The sequence below is a fragment of the Zeugodacus cucurbitae genome, chromosome 3 (genome assembly GCF_028554725.1).
Source record: "Zeugodacus cucurbitae isolate PBARC_wt_2022May chromosome 3, idZeuCucr1.2, whole genome shotgun sequence".
In the NCBI taxonomy this organism is placed as follows: Eukaryota; Metazoa; Arthropoda; class Insecta; order Diptera; family Tephritidae; genus Zeugodacus; species Zeugodacus cucurbitae.
In genome coordinates, this window is record NC_071668.1 from 54,081,699 (window position 1) to 54,105,971 (window position 24,273).

At 34.9% G+C, this 24,273-nt stretch overlaps 1 protein-coding gene across 3 annotated transcripts in view; it reads left to right on the plus strand.

The window, feature by feature from the left end:
* LOC105212558 (zinc finger protein Elbow) overlaps positions 1 to 24,273 on the plus strand; it is a 90,173-nt gene that overhangs the window by 13,085 nt on the left and 52,815 nt on the right. For 2 of the 3 annotated variants that reach the window (XM_029040347.2, XM_029040349.2), the window contains exon 3: positions 16,744 to 16,788. The exons of the other annotated variant lie outside the window; for it this stretch is intronic. In XM_029040347.2, coding sequence (XP_028896180.1) covers positions 16,777 to 16,788 — 12 coding nt within the window. In that variant the 5' untranslated portion in view covers positions 16,744 to 16,776. The remainder of the gene's footprint in view (positions 1 to 16,743; positions 16,789 to 24,273) is intronic. 3 annotated transcript variants of the gene reach the window in all.

Here is a 24,273-nt window from a genome sequence, read left to right on the forward strand (position 1 = left end):
TCATTGTCGTCGTCGTCTTTCATGTCACTGTTTGCTGTCAACAGGCAACGCTTATGTTGCTGTTGCTGTCACCATTTGTTGCTATTGCTATTTATAATGTTTTTCTCCACACATTGGCTGTCTTAATTGTTGTTGCTATTGTTGACTTGTTGTTGTTAGTCAACTAAAGTTTAACGTCTACGATTTTACGTGCCACCACCACCACTACTACTACAACACAACAACAACATGCACGATATAGCCGTCGTCAAGTACTCAATAACGACTCGACGACTCGCACTGCAGTCAATGATGTATTGACAGCAGTCACTTTTGTTATAAAGCACCGACACGAGCACACACACAAACACACACATACTCGCAGACACTTTATAACTTTAAATGGCTGTCGCATGTTGCTGATATGCGCGTGTCTTGTTGCTGTGCCATTATCAGCAACATTACGACGTGTACGACAAAATGCAACTTTCCAAATAAGTTTTTTTATTTCACGCAAGAAATGCGTATTTACGAATTGCTTGTTTGTTGTTTGTCTGCGCGAACAACATAAGCACTCAAATGTGCTTGTAAGTGTCAAAAATGACATTTCACTGTAAATGGCACAACGAGTTCTCGTGTAACTCGCGCAATTTTTTTAATCCACCTAATATGTTTTAAAAGTTTATAAATGCATGTGTCTTGCAAAAAAAATGCGTCTAGTTCGGAATGAGTCCCTGAGTAGTTGCAAAGGAATGTAGGTATTATTTCACATTTGACCTTTTTAGATGGAACGAACTGTTCAAAGATACCTTTGAAGAGAATAATTGTGCTCTTTTATCACCGATAGGAAAGGGTTTATCAAGCTTTTACGATATTTATAACCCTACCTACAACCTCAACCTCCTCCAATCAGTTTCTGCAGCTAGCATCCGATAAAATGTTTAGTTTGACTGCGTGAATTCCGATGGCACAATGGCCAGTTAGAACCCCTATGACTAGGGAGAGATTGACCTTACTGAAGTTGAAGAGTCCCATTCCTCTGTAGGTGACACTGCCTAGCAAGCTCATCAGCTTTGTAATTACTGCGATTCCGCTGTAGCCGGGCCCCCAAACTCGGTTGCAGGGTTGGTTTTCTCATTTGAATAATCAATTAAAATAGGATAGAAGTCAAACTCGTTGGATAATTATTATGGATCAAAGCAAAGTTTAAGTTCAATGTCATGATTTAAAATTTACTTAAATACTGAACTAACTTTGTACTCAGTCAGAGGAATTGGCAAGCAGGAATCGCTGCTGGCTGCACATGCAAGGACTTCGCCACTCCAAACCGTTTCTCGGAGGATACAATCTGAAAACATTCAAACAGTTAAATGCGCTCCCCAGGAACAAACTGGAACAACTAATAGGTCTCTAGACTACGGTGTCATCTGCACAAACTGGAAATCTACTCGTCGGATCTCTGCCGATTTTGCGATTTGGTAGCGGAGACAGAAGAGCACTTCTAATCCTCAATATATCTAATCTACTCAGTCTTCGGACTGGTGTATACCTTAATATAGACTTACTAGCAGTTCTAAAGTCAGAAAAACCAATAAGTTCAGATAAATGTAATTAGAAAAGTCTACTTTATCGTAACCACAAGTATTTGAGAAAAATAAATGTATTAGAGATGGTCGTGAGGTCGTTATACCAAAGGTATTTATAGCTATATAAATAGAAAATAATGTATTTCCAAAACGAGTTGCTGAACAAATGAATAACCTTCAGGATGAAAGAAAAATTTCCTTAAGACAAAAATTGAATCCATGTACTTTGAAGTCAAACATAAATTTCAAAATCAGGTCTACATTTCACAGCTCTCAGACAATATGTTCGTGAGATATAATAGTATTTTGAGTTTATTACCTGAGCTCTACGTCAGGTCCAAAAGAGGTTTAAAATGATGTTAATTTACAGTGAAATGAAGTATTTCGCAATGGTTGATACTCTATTCATACCAGCGGCAGGTAGCGGCCATATCGTTCATGAAATTTGAGATATCCCAAAGCTCTGTGTAAAATGGGAGCCGCGCGAAGTCTCAGTCTGAAAATTCATTCCGTCACAAATCAATGAATGTGACGGCAATTCATGAGTTTAGTTTCGAATGGCTATCGCATTCTAGATCAGATCAAGCGAAGGTTTTTGCTGCTCTCAGAACTTAAGGAAATGCTATGTAAATCGGATGAAATAGACAGACTCGGATCTCGAATGAAATAGACAGACAGTACCGAAAGAGATGACTGACAAATGACGATAAAAATTAATTTGGTTTATTAAACCACTAATGCACTGTATTTTTGTGGGAAATAGAATAAGGCTGATATAAACATAAAGGGTTTTTGGAGTGTAACTCGAATTCTATGACCCAGTGGACATACAAAAACGATTAGTATGAAACAAAAGCGACTTTTTCTGATCCCATCAGGAGGATTGCTAAAGTCAGTACATCGCCTTGATCTCAACTATACTCTTTTAAAACAAATAAAAGTTTAAGCTTGCCTTTAATGTTCCAAAACGGATGCTTGACAAACTAAACATAAACAAAAATTCTGCATTAATCCACCTTAATGGCTTACACCCTGTTTCCAACACTCAAATATACACTCTTTGGTTCGATAATGCGGCACACCAAAGTCACTTATGGTCAGCCTCATCGTTTCACAGCCACCGTTAATGAGATACTTAGTTGCTACATGAAAGAGACTGAGCGTCAGCAGCAAATAATTTAAGCAGCCAGAAATCAAGCGACTGAGTTCGCGTGAACGCCACAAATGCTATTACGAAACGAAATGTGAAAAGAAGGCATTATAGATTCGAAATAGACAAAAGCAAAAACCACTCAACAACAAAGAAGGCGAAAAGGTGTTAATGACACATTCATTGTGTGGTATTAATTAATAGTTGGTGATAGATATTCAATATTTTCGTGAGACCTTTTACAGCTGTCAGCTTACATACATTTATTTATTATCCATTTGTGTGTGTTTTCTTATAATAATGACTAATGCAGAGAATGGTGCACTTTCGAAAGCTATCATTTATGGTTATTTATATGGCTGTACTTCAGAGGCGTAGCCGCGATTTATGGCAAAGAGGCAGCAAGGGCGGATGATAATATATGGTATACCATAATATTTTGTGACCGAAAGATGGAAAGAAATTATTGAATACGACGTACATGTATATTTGACGGTTATATGTTTTGTATGCACTTGTTCAGTCAATGATTTTTTATGATGATGATTATGACATCGATTATAACGATGATAATAAGAAGACTTGTAAAAAAGTTCAGTGAACTTCTATTGCATAATTTCGTATATAATTTACTGAGGTCATAAATGGCTTGTGAATTTTCACTTCAAACCATTATTCCATTCAGGATGTAGTATATGGAATGGTGATGTTGTAGACTGATAAATACATATTTAAGAGATGTTAAGCAATTGCATTGCGTTTTGACAATTTATCATCTCGTACGCCAAAAGTGATGATTTTTGTATGGGAATTTGCCTCAACTTCCTCAAAGGTTCAAGAATTGCTAGGATACATTTTGGGTGTGTTAAATCAGGAGCTCTAGGAAGCCAATCAATGTCACCAATTTTTGATATCAGAAGTTCCTGCGTGATCAGTATTGACGGTACCAGAACTGTCTAGATCTTCATCATTCATTTGATATAATGAACCAATACCGAATTCCTTCAAATGTTTCGTTTATTTCGATCAGAACCACCTTTTCTAAGAGTTACTTTTTGGTCAAACAATGCGATTCGATGACTCTCTAGTGAATTAAAAAAATTTACATGGAGTTAGGTTAGATTAGGTTAGGTCAAGGCGTAGATCTCCAGAGCTGCTGAGAGTTTCACGTAGACAGCTTTGACAGCCCTTTGTGACACTCAAAAACTCCTAACGGATCGCGTAGACCCTTCTGTTTCGACAAAGCGCTTGGACTAAATTATAAAGTACTTAAATCGGCTAATGACGATTCCAATCACTTCGCTGGCTTCGTCGTAGTTATGTATGCCTACCGAGGTGGTTTAAACTTAGCTTGACAAATGCTGGACCTTTAATGAGGAAGTGCTTGGATGATTTCTCTTCGCGTTCCCCAAAGCAGCTTTGGCAACTAGCGACTGGCTTGATCCCTAGTCTGATCGCATGTAAGAACACCAATGATTGCGGTGAGATGTGCCTTCATAAGTAATAGCAGGTGGAAGGGCCTTTTTTGATCCATTACGGGTCAGAACTTCGCTACTGCATAGGTTTTGGTTGTTGTACAGCGTTTGACGAGCTCACTTGAAGTCAGTGCGTTCAGCACAAGTGCACGACGGACTACCCACCCACTTGGAGTTATATCAAATGCAATTTTACATTTGACTTATTTCCATGTATGATTTTTTATTAACAAACTTAAGCACACGCGTTTAACCTAAAAAATAAAAGTTATGATTTGACAGCAAATAGGCGTAGCTAATCCATTAAAAAGAGGGTGTTTCCTTTTTTATTGGCACGCAGTTCATAATTGCATGCAATTCAACAAGAACTTGCTCTGATAGTAAACTGACAGTTTTAATTATATTAATGATTCCTGCAGTCAGCTGACATTTGCACTTTGTATGCTCACATGAGTCCACATCAACAATTGTTGCTGCCTTTGCTGTCATAGCGTGCGTTATTGTTGTGTTTTGTCTCTTATTGACTCGCTGGCACAGCTATTTAAGCTGTCTGTCAATTAGCATTATTTGCGTTCTTTATTACTTACTGCCTTTCCAGCGTTTTGATATGTCATTTTCAAAAAATTGAAATTAATTTCTGCTTTTTGTACCATTCTATAGCATTTTGTTTGTGTAATGTATTTTTTAATTTCTTCTTTGACGACTTCTGAAATTATAATAAATACGTATACTCGCGGCCAGCTGGTGTTCGTCCGTCCAATTTTTCATACGCTTTCTGACAGCAAATTATCAACAAGCTGTAATTTAACGGCGCGTTGATGATGATTTCTGCCGACCATCGCTTTTGTTGTAGCCACTCGGCTGTCATGTACGATACATTAGCATTTTAATAATGCTGTTGTTGTAACCAGCGGATCCGTCCCGCGCTGGTCGTGCGCTCACTCATCGCGAGTCGCGTCTTTATCTGCTTTGCCCGCGATTTTCGGTGTGTGCGCGTTTTCGCATTGCAATGCGCAAACAAATGATGACACTGACAGCTGTCAAGTCTAGTTTATTTGATTTTTATTAAAATTAATTATTCACAGACATCATAAATCATTTAAAAACACGCCAGCTCACCATGTAGGTAGGGTACTCTGTTGTTTTCTTTTTACATGTGGTATTTATTATTAATATACAAAAACAAAAAAAGTTTTGCATATTAAAAAATTAAGGTTAATTGTATATTTTTTACACTTCAGTTTGATTTAGTATTCGTTTTATTTCGCCTTTTCACATGACAGCAGCAACACTTTGAGGCCACTTTTTATGACATTCGTACAATGACTTTGAGTGAAAGATTTGTATTATATTTAGTGACAACTTAATACCATCAAATTCAAATCATGATTAATTTATGTATTTATATATATTTGTATATTTAATTTGTCATATTTTTGTTAGAGAAAAGCTGTCCAAATTTATGGTTACATGTTGATTACAATTTATGTAACTTCAAAACTTTTTGAAAACAAATATAACAGTGGGAACAGTAATCGACTACTGTGTGCTGAATTTGATTTATTAGACACTGGTAAATCAAACTCTGCTGTAAAAAACCGCTACTTCTTACAACTATACATATCTCAACGCAAATCATCCTACTAGAGATCACCTGTGGGTAATTAATTTTATATCTACTGCAATTATAGAACAACAAAAAAGTACAGATCAAACAAACAATTGTTAGCGTGTATTTTAAATTGAAAATTATTTCATTTATCATTCTATAAGATATTTTAAATTGTGTCATTATTTCTAGAATACATAACTCATGGAAAATTCCAGAGATTTAAGTATTTAATGTAAATAACTTCACATATTTTTTGAAGGTTTCGAGTAACTTCTAGTAGTTGCAATTCATTATCTTTTAAATGTTACTGCAAAGGGTTCTTTTTTAGTGGAACTTCCCACGTTCATAACCAGTATATTTTCCTATTATAAGTTATAGTCTCCAAACTAACGCTAGTTCTATCTATAGATTTAATAGAGAGATCTCTAGTAAAATTGTTATATACTGGTATGAAATATAAGATAACTATTAAAGGATGTCAAATCAAACAAACTACTCTATCAGTTATTAAGTCAGATTGAGACCTACTATTATATACTTTCTCTCTTTGGTGAAGATATATATATTATTTTTGTGTTAAATATCACAATATTAACACAGTGCCTTAGAGCTTGCTTCATTATTTAGACTTCTATTAAAATAATTATGTTGCAAGTAAAATCAACAAATAAATAATCTTCGTGTAGCAATAAATTTTGTTTTATTTTGAGCCATCCACAATGGAACAATTGGTCTAAACTCTGTAAAAAATAAAACTTGGTACCATTTAATATTGATGTCATACCAAATTAACGGGTCAGTAGTTTGTTAAATTTTTATTTAAAAATTCCGAAAATTCAGCCGTTGGTTCCTCAGCTCCCATGATATGTAAAAGACAAAGGTCATTCCTTGGACAGCATAACTCATTATTGGTTCATCTAAAATCAATATAACAGAAAAATTTCGACAGTACATGGATAAATTTAGTTAATGTACGAAAAAAAAGATAAAATATTAAAATTTTGAATTTTTGACAGAATTTTAACAATAACACTTACTTTTTGGTCAAATTTTCATCATACGTATATTCAAAAAATAAAATTAAAAAACTCCTTCTAACTCTAATTTTCCGGTGGCTTTCACATTTAAAATTTAAAAAGGATTACCTCCTAAAGAAAGCGAGCAGAGAAATAGCGAATTGATGAAGGTTCATACTTCAGTCCCATTTGATGATCACCGCTAGTGATCGGAGTTAAAGTATTTTTGATTTACTTTATTTATCTATTTTCTTTTTAAAGACTCATGCTTAATGAAATCTGTTAGTATTTTGTGTAAATATAACTTTAGAGTCTATGTAGACCGGCTTTTAAAGAATTATGGCTGAGCACATAATTTATGTGTGACTTGCATAACTGCATAACACTCGATATAAATACATACATACATAGATATGTTTATCTCTTCTATTACTTTTTCTGTTTATTTATGGCATCTTCTTTGGTTTTTGCAAAAATTTACAATTGTGCAAATACACAAATACACTCACCTATGCATACATATATGTATATATGCCAACATATAAACAATGGAATTGCTTTTCGCTCGTTGTTCACGGCGTTGCTGTTATTACTTTATGATTTACAACTTTCAGCATCGTAAATAACGCATTTGTTTGTTGTTTAGCCGTTAGCTGTACTGTATCTGTGTGTTTGTCTGTAAGCGCTGCTGGGTTAGCTGGCGTTGCCACATTTTTTGTGTTTCTTTAATATTCTTTTGGAGAATTTTTTTTCTTATTTTTATTACAAATGTGCAGTAGTTAGTCGGACTTCTGTGCTTTTTCGCATATTAATATTAATATCCCTTTTGGTTACGTTTCGTTGGCACCGACAGAAGATTCTAAATTTTAATATTTCACTTTAACAATGGCAACAAAGAGTTATAGCGCTGAACTCTTGTGTGGCAATGGCTACTTACGCGCACCCACCGACAAAGCGCTTGAAAACTAACTATGGGTAATATAGTGGTCAGTATGATTTTTGGAGCCAACGACTTCGTTGATTGTTGTTTATGAGCTGCGCTGAAGATGATTTACATAAAGTCAGGGTAAAAGCAACATAAAATATTTGAGGAGGGTGGAATAGCTTCTGAAATTTTTTATGGCATGACAAATAAGCTTTTCGACTATAAATAAAAAAGCAACGAGACTAAATATTTGAGAACATAACTAAGTTTATACTAAGGTCATATACATACGATTTGTCAGCGCTCCGCTTGCTTATTTTGAGCTCTGCTCTCTTAACAAAAATGTACATGTGAAAGTAATAATAAAATATTTAATTGAATTCAATTATAGAGAGTATCTGGTTTGTTTATCAAAGACTGTTCCCACGATAGTCAGGTCTACCCAATCAGAAGTGAATTGTACAATCATAGGCTGTCAATTTGACACGCTCTTCGAAGGGATTCGAAACGTTTACTGCCATAAAAGCAATAACAACAATATACATTTTTTATTAAATTGGTATAATATTATACCAGTTGCTTGTTCGTTTCGCCAGCTTCTCAGATCTGACGTATCGAACTGACAGTAAACAGCCTTAGCTCCTTTATCCGCCGTTTATGAGTTGTAGGAAATCAGTTATTCCTCGATTTCGACTTTTTTAAATACTTACATATAACTATATAAGCTTCTACCACACTAAACCTCAATAATCCAGCAGCACACAAACAACTCAATTCATTGGCAGCGTTGTTGTTGGCGTCATGACAGGCCACAAAACAGCTGCTTTGATGTCGTTGGATAAGTGAGCAGCTTTGTCGCGCATATTTTTGTAATTTACGGTTTTAAGAGCCAGCTATAAATTGACGTGAGATTTGGAAGATTTTGTGGGTGTGGAAAATTAAAAAAAAATCGTAATCTAACTAAATTGTTTGCTGATTCAAAGTTATTTATGTGAAAAATTCGTATGGATTATAGTAAAAAAATCGCGTTGACGGCAAAGACACGTGGAGCTTTGTAGGCTTAAATGCGGTATTAAAGAATTACCAAAAATATTTTCTGATTCAGATTAACTGGTAGTTGGAGAGTTGGCAAGAAATTGTGAGAGTTGGCAAGAAATTGTGAATGATGAATGTTTATTCTGTTTTTTTTTTTTTTATTTTTGAAGAAGGGAAATACGGTAGTTTCTTAAAACCTATTTATACTCAAAGCAAAAGATATATTATATTTTAAAACAAGCCATAATAATTCTAAATTTTAATAATATCTAAGCAATTTTGCCAAAATATCCACAACACTTTCTGGCATTCATCACACGACACTATACGTTTTCATACACTCATAGAAACAAATAGACGAGACATCCGAACATTAGTCAAATCACATTTTTACAAGCAACACGCAACCATTTAAAGACAATAACACTTAACGACAAAAATAAAATATAAATTAACATAAAACAGTACAACTGACAACACGAAGACCACTCACCGAAACATAACGACTGCAAAAGCAATGACAAACAGAGCCATAAATTAATGTCAGCTAATTTTTCAAATATTCGAAGCATATACAAACATATGTACTGGTATTGCTGAGGAAAGAAATTAAGGAAAGTTAATAATTGCAATATTTGGGAAACAATTTTTAGGTAAAATAAAAAAGTTAAATGTAAATGATTAGCATTTGCTAAATCATAATAAATTCTATCATTAAAGAAAGCGGTTATACCATTTTAGTGAGTTTCTCTCTCTCTCTTATTTAATTCAGCTCGCTAATTCTATTTTTCACATCATAAGAAATAATAAAATAAAATGACGAAACCAAGACGATTCCTTTACCTTTAGGTCTTTAGCCAAAGTAGAGTATAAAAAATATCATTGAATTAAGCAAATAGTGTGACGTTGTTGAAAATTATTGGCATTTGAACGAGAATATTTGAAAAATATAAAAAAATTAATTTTTGTAAACCTTGACGAAATTGTTACTGAAGTCGTACAAGAATTATTCAGGAATAAAACCAGAGGTAAATCTCTTTTAAAAACTCTAAACTCAAATCCTTTTTTATAATATCCCGAATGCCTAATGAAACTAAACACTTTAATACTCTAGTTACACCTAGTATAAGTCATAATAAGTTAAAATGTTTTTAAATATAAAAAAAACATCACAAAATTACGAAGTTTAAAAAACTCTCCATCAAACCCTTCTTCGCCCAGTGCTTTGACTCCTAGTGAGTCGGCTATTTCACAGCAGCATAGCTATTTAGCGCTGTAGGGGTCATAAATGCTCGAACAGCGGGCGATGAGTTAAATAAATGGTCATCGCGCTAAACGACCTAACTAACAACATTTTAAATTAAAGAAATACAAGTTAGATAAAAATATTGGCGGACAGAAATAAACTAAAGCGACGTACATATATTTGAATTTAGGATTATAAAGACAGTGAGAAGAAATTGACGCTTTAAATATTTAATGAATGCAGATATCGTGCAAATATTGTAGAAATCTCACCTTCGGAAACTAGGAAAATTGTGATTGAGAGAAGGGCCAGAGCTGAGAAAGATGAAACTTTAAAGGATTGGATATAAATTGGATTTTCAAGTGTTACTCAGAACATGATATGTCAACGTACACTCTACTTAAACAGTTATGCCAGTTCAGAGGCCTCAAAAAAGGCCTTGACCTTCTTCATGCTTCAATAAGGTTTTTTGGTACCTGCAAATAAGTGTTTTGATCATTCTATTTATTGATATCTTAGGCGCCTTTAAGTTAAAAATTATATTTTTTAAATCGCAGACTTGAATAATACCAGCTTCCAAGTCTTAAATACATAAAAAATAACTTATAATTGTTCAGCAATTATAAGGCTTATGCCAATATTTTGGGTGGTTGGCTTAGAGGAGATAACCATTTGTTAATCATACGGTCAGTATTAAATACTGGCAGTTCGTGAGAAATATATATAACTAGACTGACATGTAACTATCTTGAATTTGAATAAAACTAATATATTTCTGACAAAAATCTGGCAACTGATATCCCGATATCAAAAAGTAAAAGCCACTAGTTGCCTGCATAAAAGTAAAACAATCGGCTGCCTAGTTCGGTTCTTACTACTTTCAAAGTAGCTCATAACTAGTTGCTCTTATGACTGGGTATTCGCAAACATGTAAATATATAAGTGTAATTTTGTGTGGCGCATGTTAACGCTCAACTTTATGTGTTTAATCCAATTATTTCGCCTTTCTATTGCATGAGTAGTTTATTATTCCGTTTGTGCGCCATTTCAACAGTTTATTAAATTTTCATTTTTATCACATTTCCCCCACAAAACCGTTGTGAAAAAAAGTTAAAACTACAACATTAATTTTGTTTGCTGTTTCTTTGTACACTGACAACGAGGTTAAATGTTATATTTTATTACACACTACAACAGGCAATACTTCAGCAGACAGCTAATAGCTAGAGCAGTGTAATTGCATACAGTGGCATAAAATAGTTATGGAACGAAAGTTAAGCAGTTTTATAAATGCACTCAACTGATATTGAGGTTACTCATAATTAGCACGCTAATAACCAAGTAATGGGAATGGTTGAAAAAATGTTGAATATTTTTATGATAAGTTCGAACCTTAGAGAATGCCGAATTAAATGGACAGCTGGTATAAATTAAAATAAATCAAATTGAATACCCAAACCGAGTTAGAATAACAAGCCGCTGTCTACTTTTATCATAAATCCAGATTTTAGAAAGTTACATTAAATACAACTCTATAACGTTAGATTAGGATTTGATCCGCAAACAATTTAGTCACGGTAGTCCTTGGTGAGTTGAAATACCGATCTTGATCTTTTGTGATATCACAACTTTATATTTCTTCTTCCATTGAGACCCCCTAAAAGAGTTAGATATATAAGTAGTTATACATATCAAAATGCTCAGAACGGGAAATGGAGAAAAACTATATTTCGTATGTCTGTCTGCCCAAACGTTCCATGAATAAATGTATATAATGAGTGTGGCACCATCCACTTTTAGGTGACCGTCCATACTCAGCAACTACTCGATCAACATGAAGAAAATTGTCTGCATAAGAGTTTCTTGATATTCTTATTTCACATAATGAAAATCGGACTACAACCGCTCCTTCTTCACATATGACACGATTTTAAACTTCTCTGGATGCTTTCTTTCTAAAAATTAATATATAAATCAAGCGTCAGGGAAGATATAAGAATAAAACTAGGTTCGAGTCATGGTTTCAATGGGTCAAAAAGGTCGAACATAAATAAAAATGATCCAAATCGGACTATATATTCTCAAAAACTTTGTAAAAAAAATCAAATTAAAAATTTTTTAGGGTAAACAATTTTTTAATGAAACATACTTTTGCAGCGCACTGTAAAATTGCGATTCGCTTGATCGTATATTACGGCTAACATATTTGCATTGTATTCGTAAATTTGTTTTGATTTTGATTGCATGGCATTTTTGCCATTTTTCACAAAATTTCAACGACTCATTACCATTACGCGCATACAAAAAGACAAGCGTACGAGTACAACTATAAGCTGTACGTATGTATGTATGTATGCGCATAAAATCGCGCAAAACGCTTATTACCCGCCTGTAATTTATGGGCTAATTTGTTAGCGATTATTGTTGAGGAGTGTTCGTTTTGATTTGGGAATTTCGCATTACAGCTATATAAGACATTTGTATGTATGATATATATGAGTATTGTTGTTTTTGCAATTTTTGCCTTGATTTTTGTGATTTTTGTTGTATTTGTATATTTTCAACACTTGCAGCTGTGCCGCTGTACGTCGCTTTCGCTCCACTGCCACTTGCCGCATCGTCAACGCTCATCAAAGCCAGCGCCTGTGTTCACAGCTTTTTCGTGGGTTGCATGCGAATTGTTGTTGTTGCTGTTGTTGGTGTGGTTGCCAATACGTGTTTTCCATATGCGCTCGATGAAACGGTCTGGTGTGCCTATATGCGCCCCACGCTTACTTTAGCGTGCTGCTGCACAAACGCCCATACATTTGTTGTAGTTGTTGTTGTTACTGTTGTTGGCGCTTTGTGCCTTTCAAGCGTTCCTTTTAGCGTCTTATTTATTCAATACTTTGACATATTCGTCGATTTGACATACTGGTCGATTGCCAGTTGGGTAATTTGTAGTTAAATGTGGTTATTTGTTGTTGTTGTTTAGTTGGTGCCCATTGCCAGTGGCTGCGCTTTATTGTTGTTGTTGTTGTACAAATTGTTATTATTATTGTGCTGTTATGCCGCACGTGCATGCAAAATGTATTCATTGAATTTCACCCATTAATTTTTCGCCACAATTAAATTTTGTTGTTGTTGCTGTTGTTGTTTTTGTAATTTTATTTGATATTTTTATTATGATTGCTAAGTGTTTCGAGACGCATATATTTTTTTGTTTTTTTTTTTTTTAATGCAAAAATTATTAATATAAATGCTTTCTAAATGAAATGAATTTGCCCTCGCTGACGCGGGCATAAATTTCAGCTGGGACGCACACACACACATACACATATAGAAATGCCGCTCGCTTGAACGCTTGCTGGTTCGAACGCTCGATCGCTTGCTCGCCTTTGCAATTTTTTCGCGCCCAACTCAGTATTGACGATCACTCGCTGACTTGTACACGTTATTATTATTTTATTTTGAATTCATTTTTAATATATTTTGTTTTTGTTGTAATTGTTGTTGTTGCTTTGTGCCCGTTGGTGCGTTTTTAATTTATTGCCCGCTTATTAATGAAATTGATCGTTAAATTTATGGCTGCTTTAAAGCATTTTATAGCACACTTAAGTATACATTTTTATTATAAAATATGGCTGACGGGTCAGGAGAGTCGAGCACAGCGCGCACACAATTACTCATACAAATATACTTGCCTGTGTATGCGTGTGTGGCGCGTACTTTCATTTTTGATTTGCGGTTTTCATTTCGAGCCTTCAGTGCTTATACTATGTTAGTATATCTGTATGTATGTGACAGTTTAATATATTTGCATTATTATTTTGCCATTTGGTCTGTATTTTATATTTATCATTTTTGTGGTTTTCGCAAAAGCTAATTTTGTCGCTATAAATTTTGTGCTACCAACTCTTGGCGTCTAATACACATTATTGTATACTTGTGTATGTGAGTGTGTGTAACAGCGTGTTTATTTTTGGTAAAATGTGTCAAAAGGTTATTTTGCAATTTAGACAAAATCTATAAATTAGCATTGATACAATGAAACAAGTGGTAATAATGAATTTGTGTGGGCATGATTTACGGCATTCGCGGGCAGTTATGATATGTGGCAGAAATTTTGTTTTATGTCCAGTTGAAATATTGTGAAAATAAATTCATATATCAAACGATGAGTTGTCAACCTCATAAAGCAAGATTTATTTATTTTTTTTAAATACATTTTTTTAATCTTCATTCATAATGAAAAATAATTTATTCTCATACGCCTGAATGAAATTCTTTCCAGATTACATTGAAACAGGCTTTAAGCTGCGGAACACCTTGATGATGTGCTGTTGTTTGGGATGAATTATTATTTTATTTTACCGTCCTATATATTTAAGCCTTTTCCAATACTTGATGCGTTGTTTGAGAAACTTATTTGATTCAAAAATACACTTTTGTAGAATATATTAATAGATTCTTCGATTTAATAATATGTCCAAAAATTTACAGGTTCCTTGTAAGCGCCTCTTGTTAAGTTTCTGCTTCAGATTTTAAATTTTCTAATAATTGATTAAATTCACAGTAGTGCTCTAGCCTGACCTGACCTTTGTAAGCCGTATAACAAGAACATTAATATGTTCAGAGCCAAATTTCGGAAGGAGAATTTAAAAATTTTTAACCGAACGAAAATCACAGCACCTTTAGAGTTTTAAATTTATATTTTATTACGTTAGGATTAGCGTTCCAACACTTCTGTACCCTGACTAGAAAAATTACAATAGGAACATGAATACTCGTAAGCTTGGAGCCGAATTAGTTTTTAAATAGAAAAATAATTACAATTGTATATACCTGAAAATATTACAATATACATATCTTCAGTTATGTAGTTTATTTCAGTCACGTGTAAGGGGACTTCGGGGGCTAAAATAGAAATAAATTGAATACGAATGAATAACACAGCCACATCAAACAAGTAAGGAAAGGCTAAGTTCGGGTGCTACCGAAAATTTTATACTCTCGCAATTTATTGAAGAAATTTTATTAAGATAACACCCAAATTTACCTATAAATTCGACACAAAGTTTAATAGAATAACGAAAATCGTCCTATATAGTATATGAGGGCTGAAGAAATTCCTGAACCGATTTCATTAATTTTACCAGCAAGGTACACTATATCCAAGACTATACACTCACTTAATTTCGCTAAGATATCTCACATATTAATCAATATATATATGGAGATTAAAGCCCACCGTATTTTTGAAAAACCTATAATTAGGTATATGGGAGCTAGGAGATGTTATTATCCGATTTTAATAATTTTTGGAACCGAGACACACTATTAGAATAAACAATTTCCTCTGAATTACATTAAATTATCAGAGAGATTTATCCATATTTTCGGTTAAAATTTACCCTTAGGCGCGGAGTTCAACATGTTCGATAACAGGGGCCTTGAAAAGTTATAGTCCGTTTTCGACAATTTTTTCTCAAGTGAAGCCAGAGATGATTTGTACTATTTGTCTAAAGTTTTATTCCGCTATCTTCATTGGTTCCTTATGTATACATTATAAAGTGAATGAATCAGATGGAATTCAAAATTGAGTTATATGGGAAGTTGTCGTGGTTATAAACCGATTTCATCCATTTTTCACATATGTCATCAGGGTGTCAAGAAAGTATTATATACCGAATTCATTGAAATCGGTCGAGTAGTTCCTGAGATATGGTTTTTGACCCATAAGTGGGAGATGCCACACCCATTTTTCATTTTGTAAAAAAATCTGAGTGCAGCTTCCTTCTGCCATTTCTTATGTGAAATTTAGTGTTTCTGACGTTTTTCGTTAGTGAGTTAACCCACTTTTAGTCATTTTCAACCTAACCTTTGTATGGGAGGTGGGCGTGGTTCTTATCCGATTTCTTTCATTTTTGGACTGTTTAAGGAAACGTCTAAAAGAAATGACTGCAGAAAGTTTGGTTTATATAGCTTTATTGGTTTGCGAGTTATATACAAAAAACCTATTTGAGGGCGGGGTCACACCCACTTTTCCAAAACAATTACATCCAAATGTGCCCCTCCCTAATACGATCCTATGTTGCAAATTTTATTTTCATAACTTTATTTATGGCTTAGTTATGACACTTTATAAGTTTTTGGTTTTCGCCATTTTGTGGGCGTGGCAGTGGACCGATGTTGTCCATTTGCGAAAGCAGGGTGCCAAGGAATACGTGTTCCAAGTTTCGTTAAGTTATCTCAATTTTTACTCAAGTTATCCGTTGCACGGACGGACGTACGGACGGACGGACATACAGACATTCGGATTTTGACTCGTCTCGTCACCCTGATCATTTTGATATACATAACCCTATATCTAACTCGTTTAGTTTTATGACTTACAAACAACCGTTAGGTGAACAAAACTATAATACTCTCTTAGCAACTTTTGTTGCGAGAGTATAAAAATGTTTGTCATGACCAGGGAATCCACTGTCGGTTTTTCAAAATTGAAAATGGCGGTTGCAATATGGCGAATTTTCAAAATAACGTCCGGCATATCGGATTCAGCGATCCCAAAAATATAAGGCACACATAGAAGGACCACCAGGTCATGATAAAAATTATATTTTGTGTGGCTGTGTAATCAATAAATCTAATTTTAGTAAGATTATCTTAGCATAAGAACATTTTATCAGCAATTATTTAATATACATTTAATTACATGATTTCTTCTTTATTTTCAGGTGAGTTTTGTATTACAACCATGAATTGGTCAAATGCTTATTCTGGTAAGATATTTCTAGTAGATTTTAATGAAATAATTGAAACAAAAACGAAGTTTATTGTGAATCTGCGCAAGATATTAAACACAGAATCAAAAAAAAAAAAATTATTCGGTCAATAGTAATAATTTGCATATGTGGTAGTTAGTTTCTTCTAGTTCAGGGTTAAAGTCAAATTGGCTTAAGTGCCACAGAAAAAACATCATAAAATAAATAGGTATAATAAATATACATATATAAATATAATATATAAAAATAATATATTTTATGATGTTTTTTCTGTGGCACTTAAGTGGGAATTACGCTTAAAATGTCATTTCTCCTTGTATTTATGATATATATATAATAAGTCCTCGTTATAAATATCACTCAATCATTTAATGATTGTTTACTGATTGGTATCAAAAATCCCCCGAAATTATTTAGTATTTTTTGTTATTATCAATGAAAACAAAATTTCAATTTTTTAATGCACTATAGTTTAAAGAAAATTCCATTTATTGGCAAATTCATGTTTTATTGACACTAAATTTTCATCTTCATAGACTTTTTACCTTCTTCTGCTTCAAACGAGATTGCAGTCTTGAAAACCTTCATATAAATATATATCTTTGGTCCATTATGAAATCCCTTAGTAGAACCATGTAGTACCCATACATCATGGAAGTTGTCTCTAATTCGCTTCTTTGATATTTTTAAAGCTTCAGTTGCTCGATTAACTAATTTTTCGATCAAGCAAAATAATTTCGAGCATTATTTTGATGCTTTCGTCATTGGTTTGTATGACATTCATGCAAGATTCTTTCGAAAAATTGGTTCAGTAAACGCAGAACATGGATAGTATTCATCAAGACGCCTACATGGTAAAAGCAACATTACTTTCTTTTAAATACTGTTTTTCATTAACACTAGAAATTCCTTATCATTGAAATTTTAAATAAAATCTATAAATGTGTCTCTTAAGTGCTATATTTTATACAAATAAATGGAATCAATTCGATCTTTTTCAGCTACCCTATATCGAAATATACTAAAACATGTCTAAAAGTGTTTCAAATTTTAATAAGAGATATAGTTTTTATTGAATACGTTAAAAATATTCACAATAATAATTATTGCTTATGGCTTATCTTTTTTAATTACTAAAGCTTTCACAATAAATCATAAATTAAAATATAATTAATAAGTTTCGCAACTCATTCTGTGCAATTTTATCTGACTATGTTTATTTGTATTTATTTATTAATATACATTGAAATATATATAAATATGTACCCTCACACCTCAGACAACCACCGTTGCCCAATTTCCTCTGATTTTCACAACTGTCACGAGGTTCATATCAAAAGTGTGAAATGACTTACTATGTCAAATTCAACTTGACGCTGATTGTCAGTTTAGAACGAACGCAATTCCAATTTCAAACGAACAAACAAACGAGTACATAAACACAACAACAATAATAATGGTGAAAATATAAATCACTGCGTGCGTGTTAGTGCCCTACGCTCATTCCCATGGCATTTAACTGTAAGCGTGCGCTATGACATGAGTGCGCTGTCATACAAGGCTGACACTCTCAACGGGTCATGGAGGTGCGTTGTGTGTGTGTATGTGCAGTCACTTTGCGGGCTGAGTGCTGGAACGTTGGCAGTGCCTTGGGTGTTGCAGAGCCACTTAGGTCGTTGGCTTATAAGTCAGGTGGAACAGGTGGACGGTAGAAGGTACTTTTGTTAGATACATATATTTCCCTGATGGTATGTCTCAGTTGTGTAGACATTTAGCGAAATGACAGCTGAAAATATTACACTTACGTCTGTCGCACTTACTTCTGCACATCTTTTTTTTTCATTTTATGATATCGTATCTTTGTTAGATTTATTTTTTTTTTCTGTTTGCCTATTTACTTGTCTGTCTGTCACTTAGGTATTCAGTCGGCTAGTCACTCACTCAAAACCAGTAGTGCTGCATTTGGCTGTCATGTCAAATGTTAAGCAATAAACGACTGACATAACATTTGACGCATAGCAAAAATAACGGTACACTAAAGCAAGGAAAGAAACTTTGGGTAGAAATATATGTTTGTGTGTGTGTGAAAGACTAGTAAACTACAAAAATACCGCAACATTGTAAATAGTAGATCAACAACAACAATGACAGCAAAATATCAACGTCAACAAGGACAATCAGAGCAAATGTCAGCCAACTGAAATGGTCGTGCAAGCCAGGACTGACTGACTGACAACAACATGGCGGAGCGGTTACAGCTGAGTTGAGTTGAATTGAGTTGGGTTGAAATGTGCTGAGTGGAACAAAAGTGCGTTGAAGACTGTGGCGAAGAGAGCGCTAAGGCGTATACAAGACAATTTTTGCGGCATTGATAATGCGAGGCAGCGCGTTGCCAACTATATACAAAAACAAAAAAGTAATTTTTTTGGCATAAAGAAAAAACTCAAGTCAAAACAAACAAAAAGTAATTGCACAGCTTGAAGAAACCATAATATGTCTTTAACAAATAGCGCCAACAACAACAACAGCGCTAACTAACTAGTGCCAACATGCTTACACATAGTGACTTGAACTGTGGCAACACTATGCTAAATATGTAAATAAGAAATAATGAAACAGCCACAACATTCACGCTCTCTTGGCGCGCTGAATTGTGTGTATAAAAAACATGCTGACAACAAAACGCTATGAAAAATAGTGCAAGACCCTGACAATCAGAGTTTTAAATGCGCATTGCAAAATACTTTTGCTGTCGCCTGTCATGTCCATGTCCGTGTCGTTCACGCTAAACCGAGCGGCGTCCTGCTTGCTGCACACATACAAGCATACACACAGTTAGCCATCATAAGCCCCATCGGCCCAGCCGCCCCCGCTTGTCGCCGCCGTGCTCGCTTCGGCAATGCCAGCATTTGTACGATTTTACAATTGCAACTGTGTGACGGCAAGCTGTCACTGTCATGCCACCGCTATTGTCGCGCGTTTGCTGCGCTTTTTGTTGCCAAAGACAATTCTTTTGTTGTTATTATTGCTGTTGGCTTGCCTTTGTTACCGTTCGCCGCAATATCGTCGGTGTCGGAAGTCACATTTTTGCACTTGTCGCTGCAGTCTTTTTGCACTCACTAGGCTTGTGTCTGACTAGCAGGCAGTCGCCGCGTCACTCACAACAAATAAAATGTACAGCTGCGCGACATCAGCCAACGCTGCTGCTGACAACGGCAGTGGCAAAGCGTGAAATGTTGGGCGCGCGCTTGTAGCACACCATACAAAGAGTCAAAAAAAGCTTATGCGGTTGGGAAAATAAAGAATTGTGTATATCGCGAAATAGTTTTGTGAAAAACCCATTTGTTCCACTGAAATGCTCGGGTGAAAAAAACAACAATTTTTAGCTGTTCAAATATTTTATTCGGGTTTGTATTTTTCGCGGGTTTAATTTCAGTGAATTCTGTTTTTTCTTACTCTGCTAAGGTATATACATACATAAGTGTTTTAGAAATTAGCATTGAGTATAACTTAATCATTATATTTATTTAATATTTAAGAGATGCAAACAATTTTTTTAATGGTTGGCAAGGCTTGGCCCTTACTAGAGAGAGTCTAAATATTCTAACTAATAAATGGAGGATTTCACACTACATTAACTGAAGAGTTATTGGTGTATCAACCAAAGAAAATGACTTTTCATCAAAATGTGAATTTATCCTTCGACATAATCTCCGTCTAGAGTTATGCTTTTATTGAAACAGTCATCCAAAGTCTCCATACCAGGACTGTTCAGACTTTCCAGACCATGTAGTAAAGTTTAGTCACCACCATTTCTAGCAACTGGAGGGATTAGTAATCATCTGTTTTCCAGTCTGTTCCAGAACAATTCAAAGTAGTCTAAAGTTATAATTTCAAAACGTATTCCAGAAAATATAATATTCATCTTAGAACATGTTGAGAACACCTATGCTTTTCATATACACTATTATGATGTATGGAATTTAAACAGATCCAGTTTTTGTGTAATAACTTAAATTCTTTTGAATGTATCATATAAGGCATTGTATATCTTATTGACAAAATTACCTCAAAGATAACTTCCGGTAACATAACATTTGTTATAATTAGGAAAATCCAATTTTTTTCTGAAAAGGACTGGCTTGTATCCACTGTGGGCATACAAAATGTATGCATCAGGGTAGTCCAACAAAATAATTTTTTTAGCTTTCAGACACGTTTAATGCATGAATTGTTTTTAGAACGAAAGTTATATTGACAAACAAAATTGAACAAACATGGCAACCCTGATGTGAAATTAAGTGTCTCTAAAACCAAACGAAATCGGCCTTCCACATATTACTTTGGCAAATATCTCCCATCCGCCTTTTTGTCTTTTGAATTTCGCATTACTATACATCTTTGAAAGGTCTTGACATAACCTATTATACAAAACGACGCTATGCATGATTAGTTTGGATATTGCGTTCAACAGTTATAGACGTGTAAACATGGAGTTCACTAACGCCACCATGGATAAGCGCGCCGGCGAAAGACCTGTGGCGACGAATACCGATCAAATCATGGAAAACATCGAGTTAGACAGGCATGTGGCATCTCGTGACGCAAAAAAAAAAACCTTCTGAACCGAATCAACATCTCCGATATGCTGCTGAAACGAAACGAACTCGACCCTCAACGAAAAATGGATCACATAGGACAATATCAAGCGATAACGGTCGTGGTCGAAGGACTGTGAATCGTCCCAAACAGTGGCTAAGCCGGGATTGACGGCCAGGAAAGTTTTGCTGTGTGTTTAGTGCGATTGGAAGTAAATCATTCACGATGAGCTGCTCCATTATGGCCAGACGCTTAATTCTACCATCTACTGTGAACAACTGGACCGCTTGAAGCAGGCGATCGACCAGAAGCGTCCAGAATTGGCCAACAGGAAGGGTGTAGTGTTCCACCAACAACGCCAGACCACACACTTTGTTGATGACTCGTCAGAAGCTACGAGTGCTCGGATGGGATGTTTTATCGCATCCACCGTATAGGCCGGATATAACGTCAAGTTATTACCACCTGCTCTTGTCCATGGCGAACGCCCTTGGTGGTGTAAAGTTGAACTCAAAAGAGGCTTGTGAAAAGTAGCTGTCCGAGTTCTTCGCAAATAAGGAAGTTGAATCCGATCACTGCAGCACTTTTTATAAAGCATTGAATAAAAAGCAAAAAAGCGGAAGGAAGATATTTGCCAAACTAATACTTTAAAATGTCGCACTATTTTGTCCTTTTTTCGTAAGAAGTATCGGATTCTGACATTTCAGAGATTTTAATATTTTTAAAATTCTTATAAGGCATGACAATGTCTAATAATGGGTTCGATTTGAGTTCTGCACCACCCTATATGGTTTTATATACATTAGTTACAGTGTGGACTCTCTCCTTAATCCTCCTCATTTACACATTGTTTTATTATTTTTATTTTTTTGCTTAATTGCACTCGGAACCGCCAACAAGTTGCCACCATGACAGCTTGCCATATTTTAATGTCATGTCGCCGACTGGTAGTGCATGTGTCACTCGACCTGTCCGTTGCAGCGTTGCCTGCTGCCGTCCACCGCGTTACTATCAAACCCACATTCACACACAAACACGTGCAAGGCTATGAGCCTGGAAATTGTCGCATTGTTGAACTTTTGCTACTACTCACGATTGCTGTTGATAGTACTACATATTATTATTATTTCCAGTTTTTTTTGTAATTGTTGTTTTTGTACGTTCGTGTGAATCGCGCAAGATTTTAATGCCTCAACTGACAGCAACCAGCCACGGAATTGCTGTTTGCATTGTCACGCGATTTATAAACTGCGCTCATTCACGCACACAAACACACACACTCAGACATGTGTGTGTAAAAAGTAAAAAAGCAGTTGTTTGCACATACTTACCTACTTTTGAACCCATTATAATATATACTTTTACATATACTCATATGACAATTTATGTACGTAGCTTTAACTGTTTGCTGTGCCTTAACTGCACTGGCGTTGTGTTGATGTTGATTGCACAGTGTCAGGCATTAGCGCTCATTTGTTTTATTGCAGCAGCATTATGGCTGGCGCTCACTCAGACGGGTTAAGACGCTGTTATGAGAGTGCTTTTATTTTTTGCCGGTGGAAAATGACTACAGTGTTGCGAAAAAAATACAACGGGCGTGTTAGTAAAAATTATTGCAAATTTTAATAGAGGTTACCAACATAAATAATAATTGATTAAAATATAAAAGGTAATATTTATTTAATTTTCAACTACACCGATATTATTGTTGTAAAATTGTTTAAAAGAACTTTCTGATCCTTCTCGGCTATAAATGGCATGGCACATATTTTCGAAAAAGAAATAAGTTCGGTATACAAATCTTGAGAACGTATTAAAATTGTATGGGAGAAAAGTCCCACTTAGACAGCTGAAACATCAGTCAGACCCCCTTATATTAGCGAATCCATTTAAACGTATTACATATTTCTAAATTTTTCATGCTATGCCATTATCAAGTGTATTGAGGTCATATTTAACAGAAAATACTACGTTGAACGTATCGTCATAATTAGTGATAGTCAAGCGGCTCTCCCCGCAATATCATATTTTGAAATAAATTAGGAACTGGTTCTGGACTGTCTCGAAAAACTCAACAGAGTCGGTAGCAACAACAGTATAACCTTGGTCTGGGTGCCATGACACACAGGCATTCAAAGCAACGAATTTGCGGACCAACTGGTAAAAAAGGCATTTTCATTGCAGTTGGTCGACATGTCCTTAGAAATCGCCTACAAGAAGTGGAACGGGTAACGTTTCTTTTTGGGTACCAAGAAACAAACTAAGACAAATAGTGGCATTATGTACTGGCCACAGAAGACTAAGGAGCCATCTGATTCTGAGTTACCTATAATCGGAAACACTTGAGCATCTCTTAAGTGTCAGGTAATGGGGGCTATGTAGCCGTCATAATGGTTGAATAAAATGTATAGGAGAAGTAGAATAGAGCATAGGTCGCAGTTCTCAATGTCTTAATCTAATTTATTCTAGTACATAATACTGTTCAATGGCGGACACATCTGTTGTGGTCTGCTAGCCTGAAACTAGGGTTGATGGAGTGGATCGTACTTAGTTTCAGAAAAGTTTCAGAAATTAGTGACCTTTTGTATTACCTTCCATTCATATGTAGGTTGCAGGGTATCCAATATCCAATAAAGGTACAGAATTATCAATAATATGTAGATAATTTTAGAGTAGTCAGTTCCGATTTATCTCTTCCGGGATTCTTCTCTTTTTTGTCACTTCCTTACTAAAAGGCGGTTTTAATTTTATATGAAACTCAGTGTTTCTGCTTTTAATATATGTACGAGTATAATTTCCTGAAAATTTTCTATATCCAGCTTACCATTCTTTGTTAAAAATTAGTATAGTTTTGACCCATAGTCAAGGTGGCTTAAGTGGTTC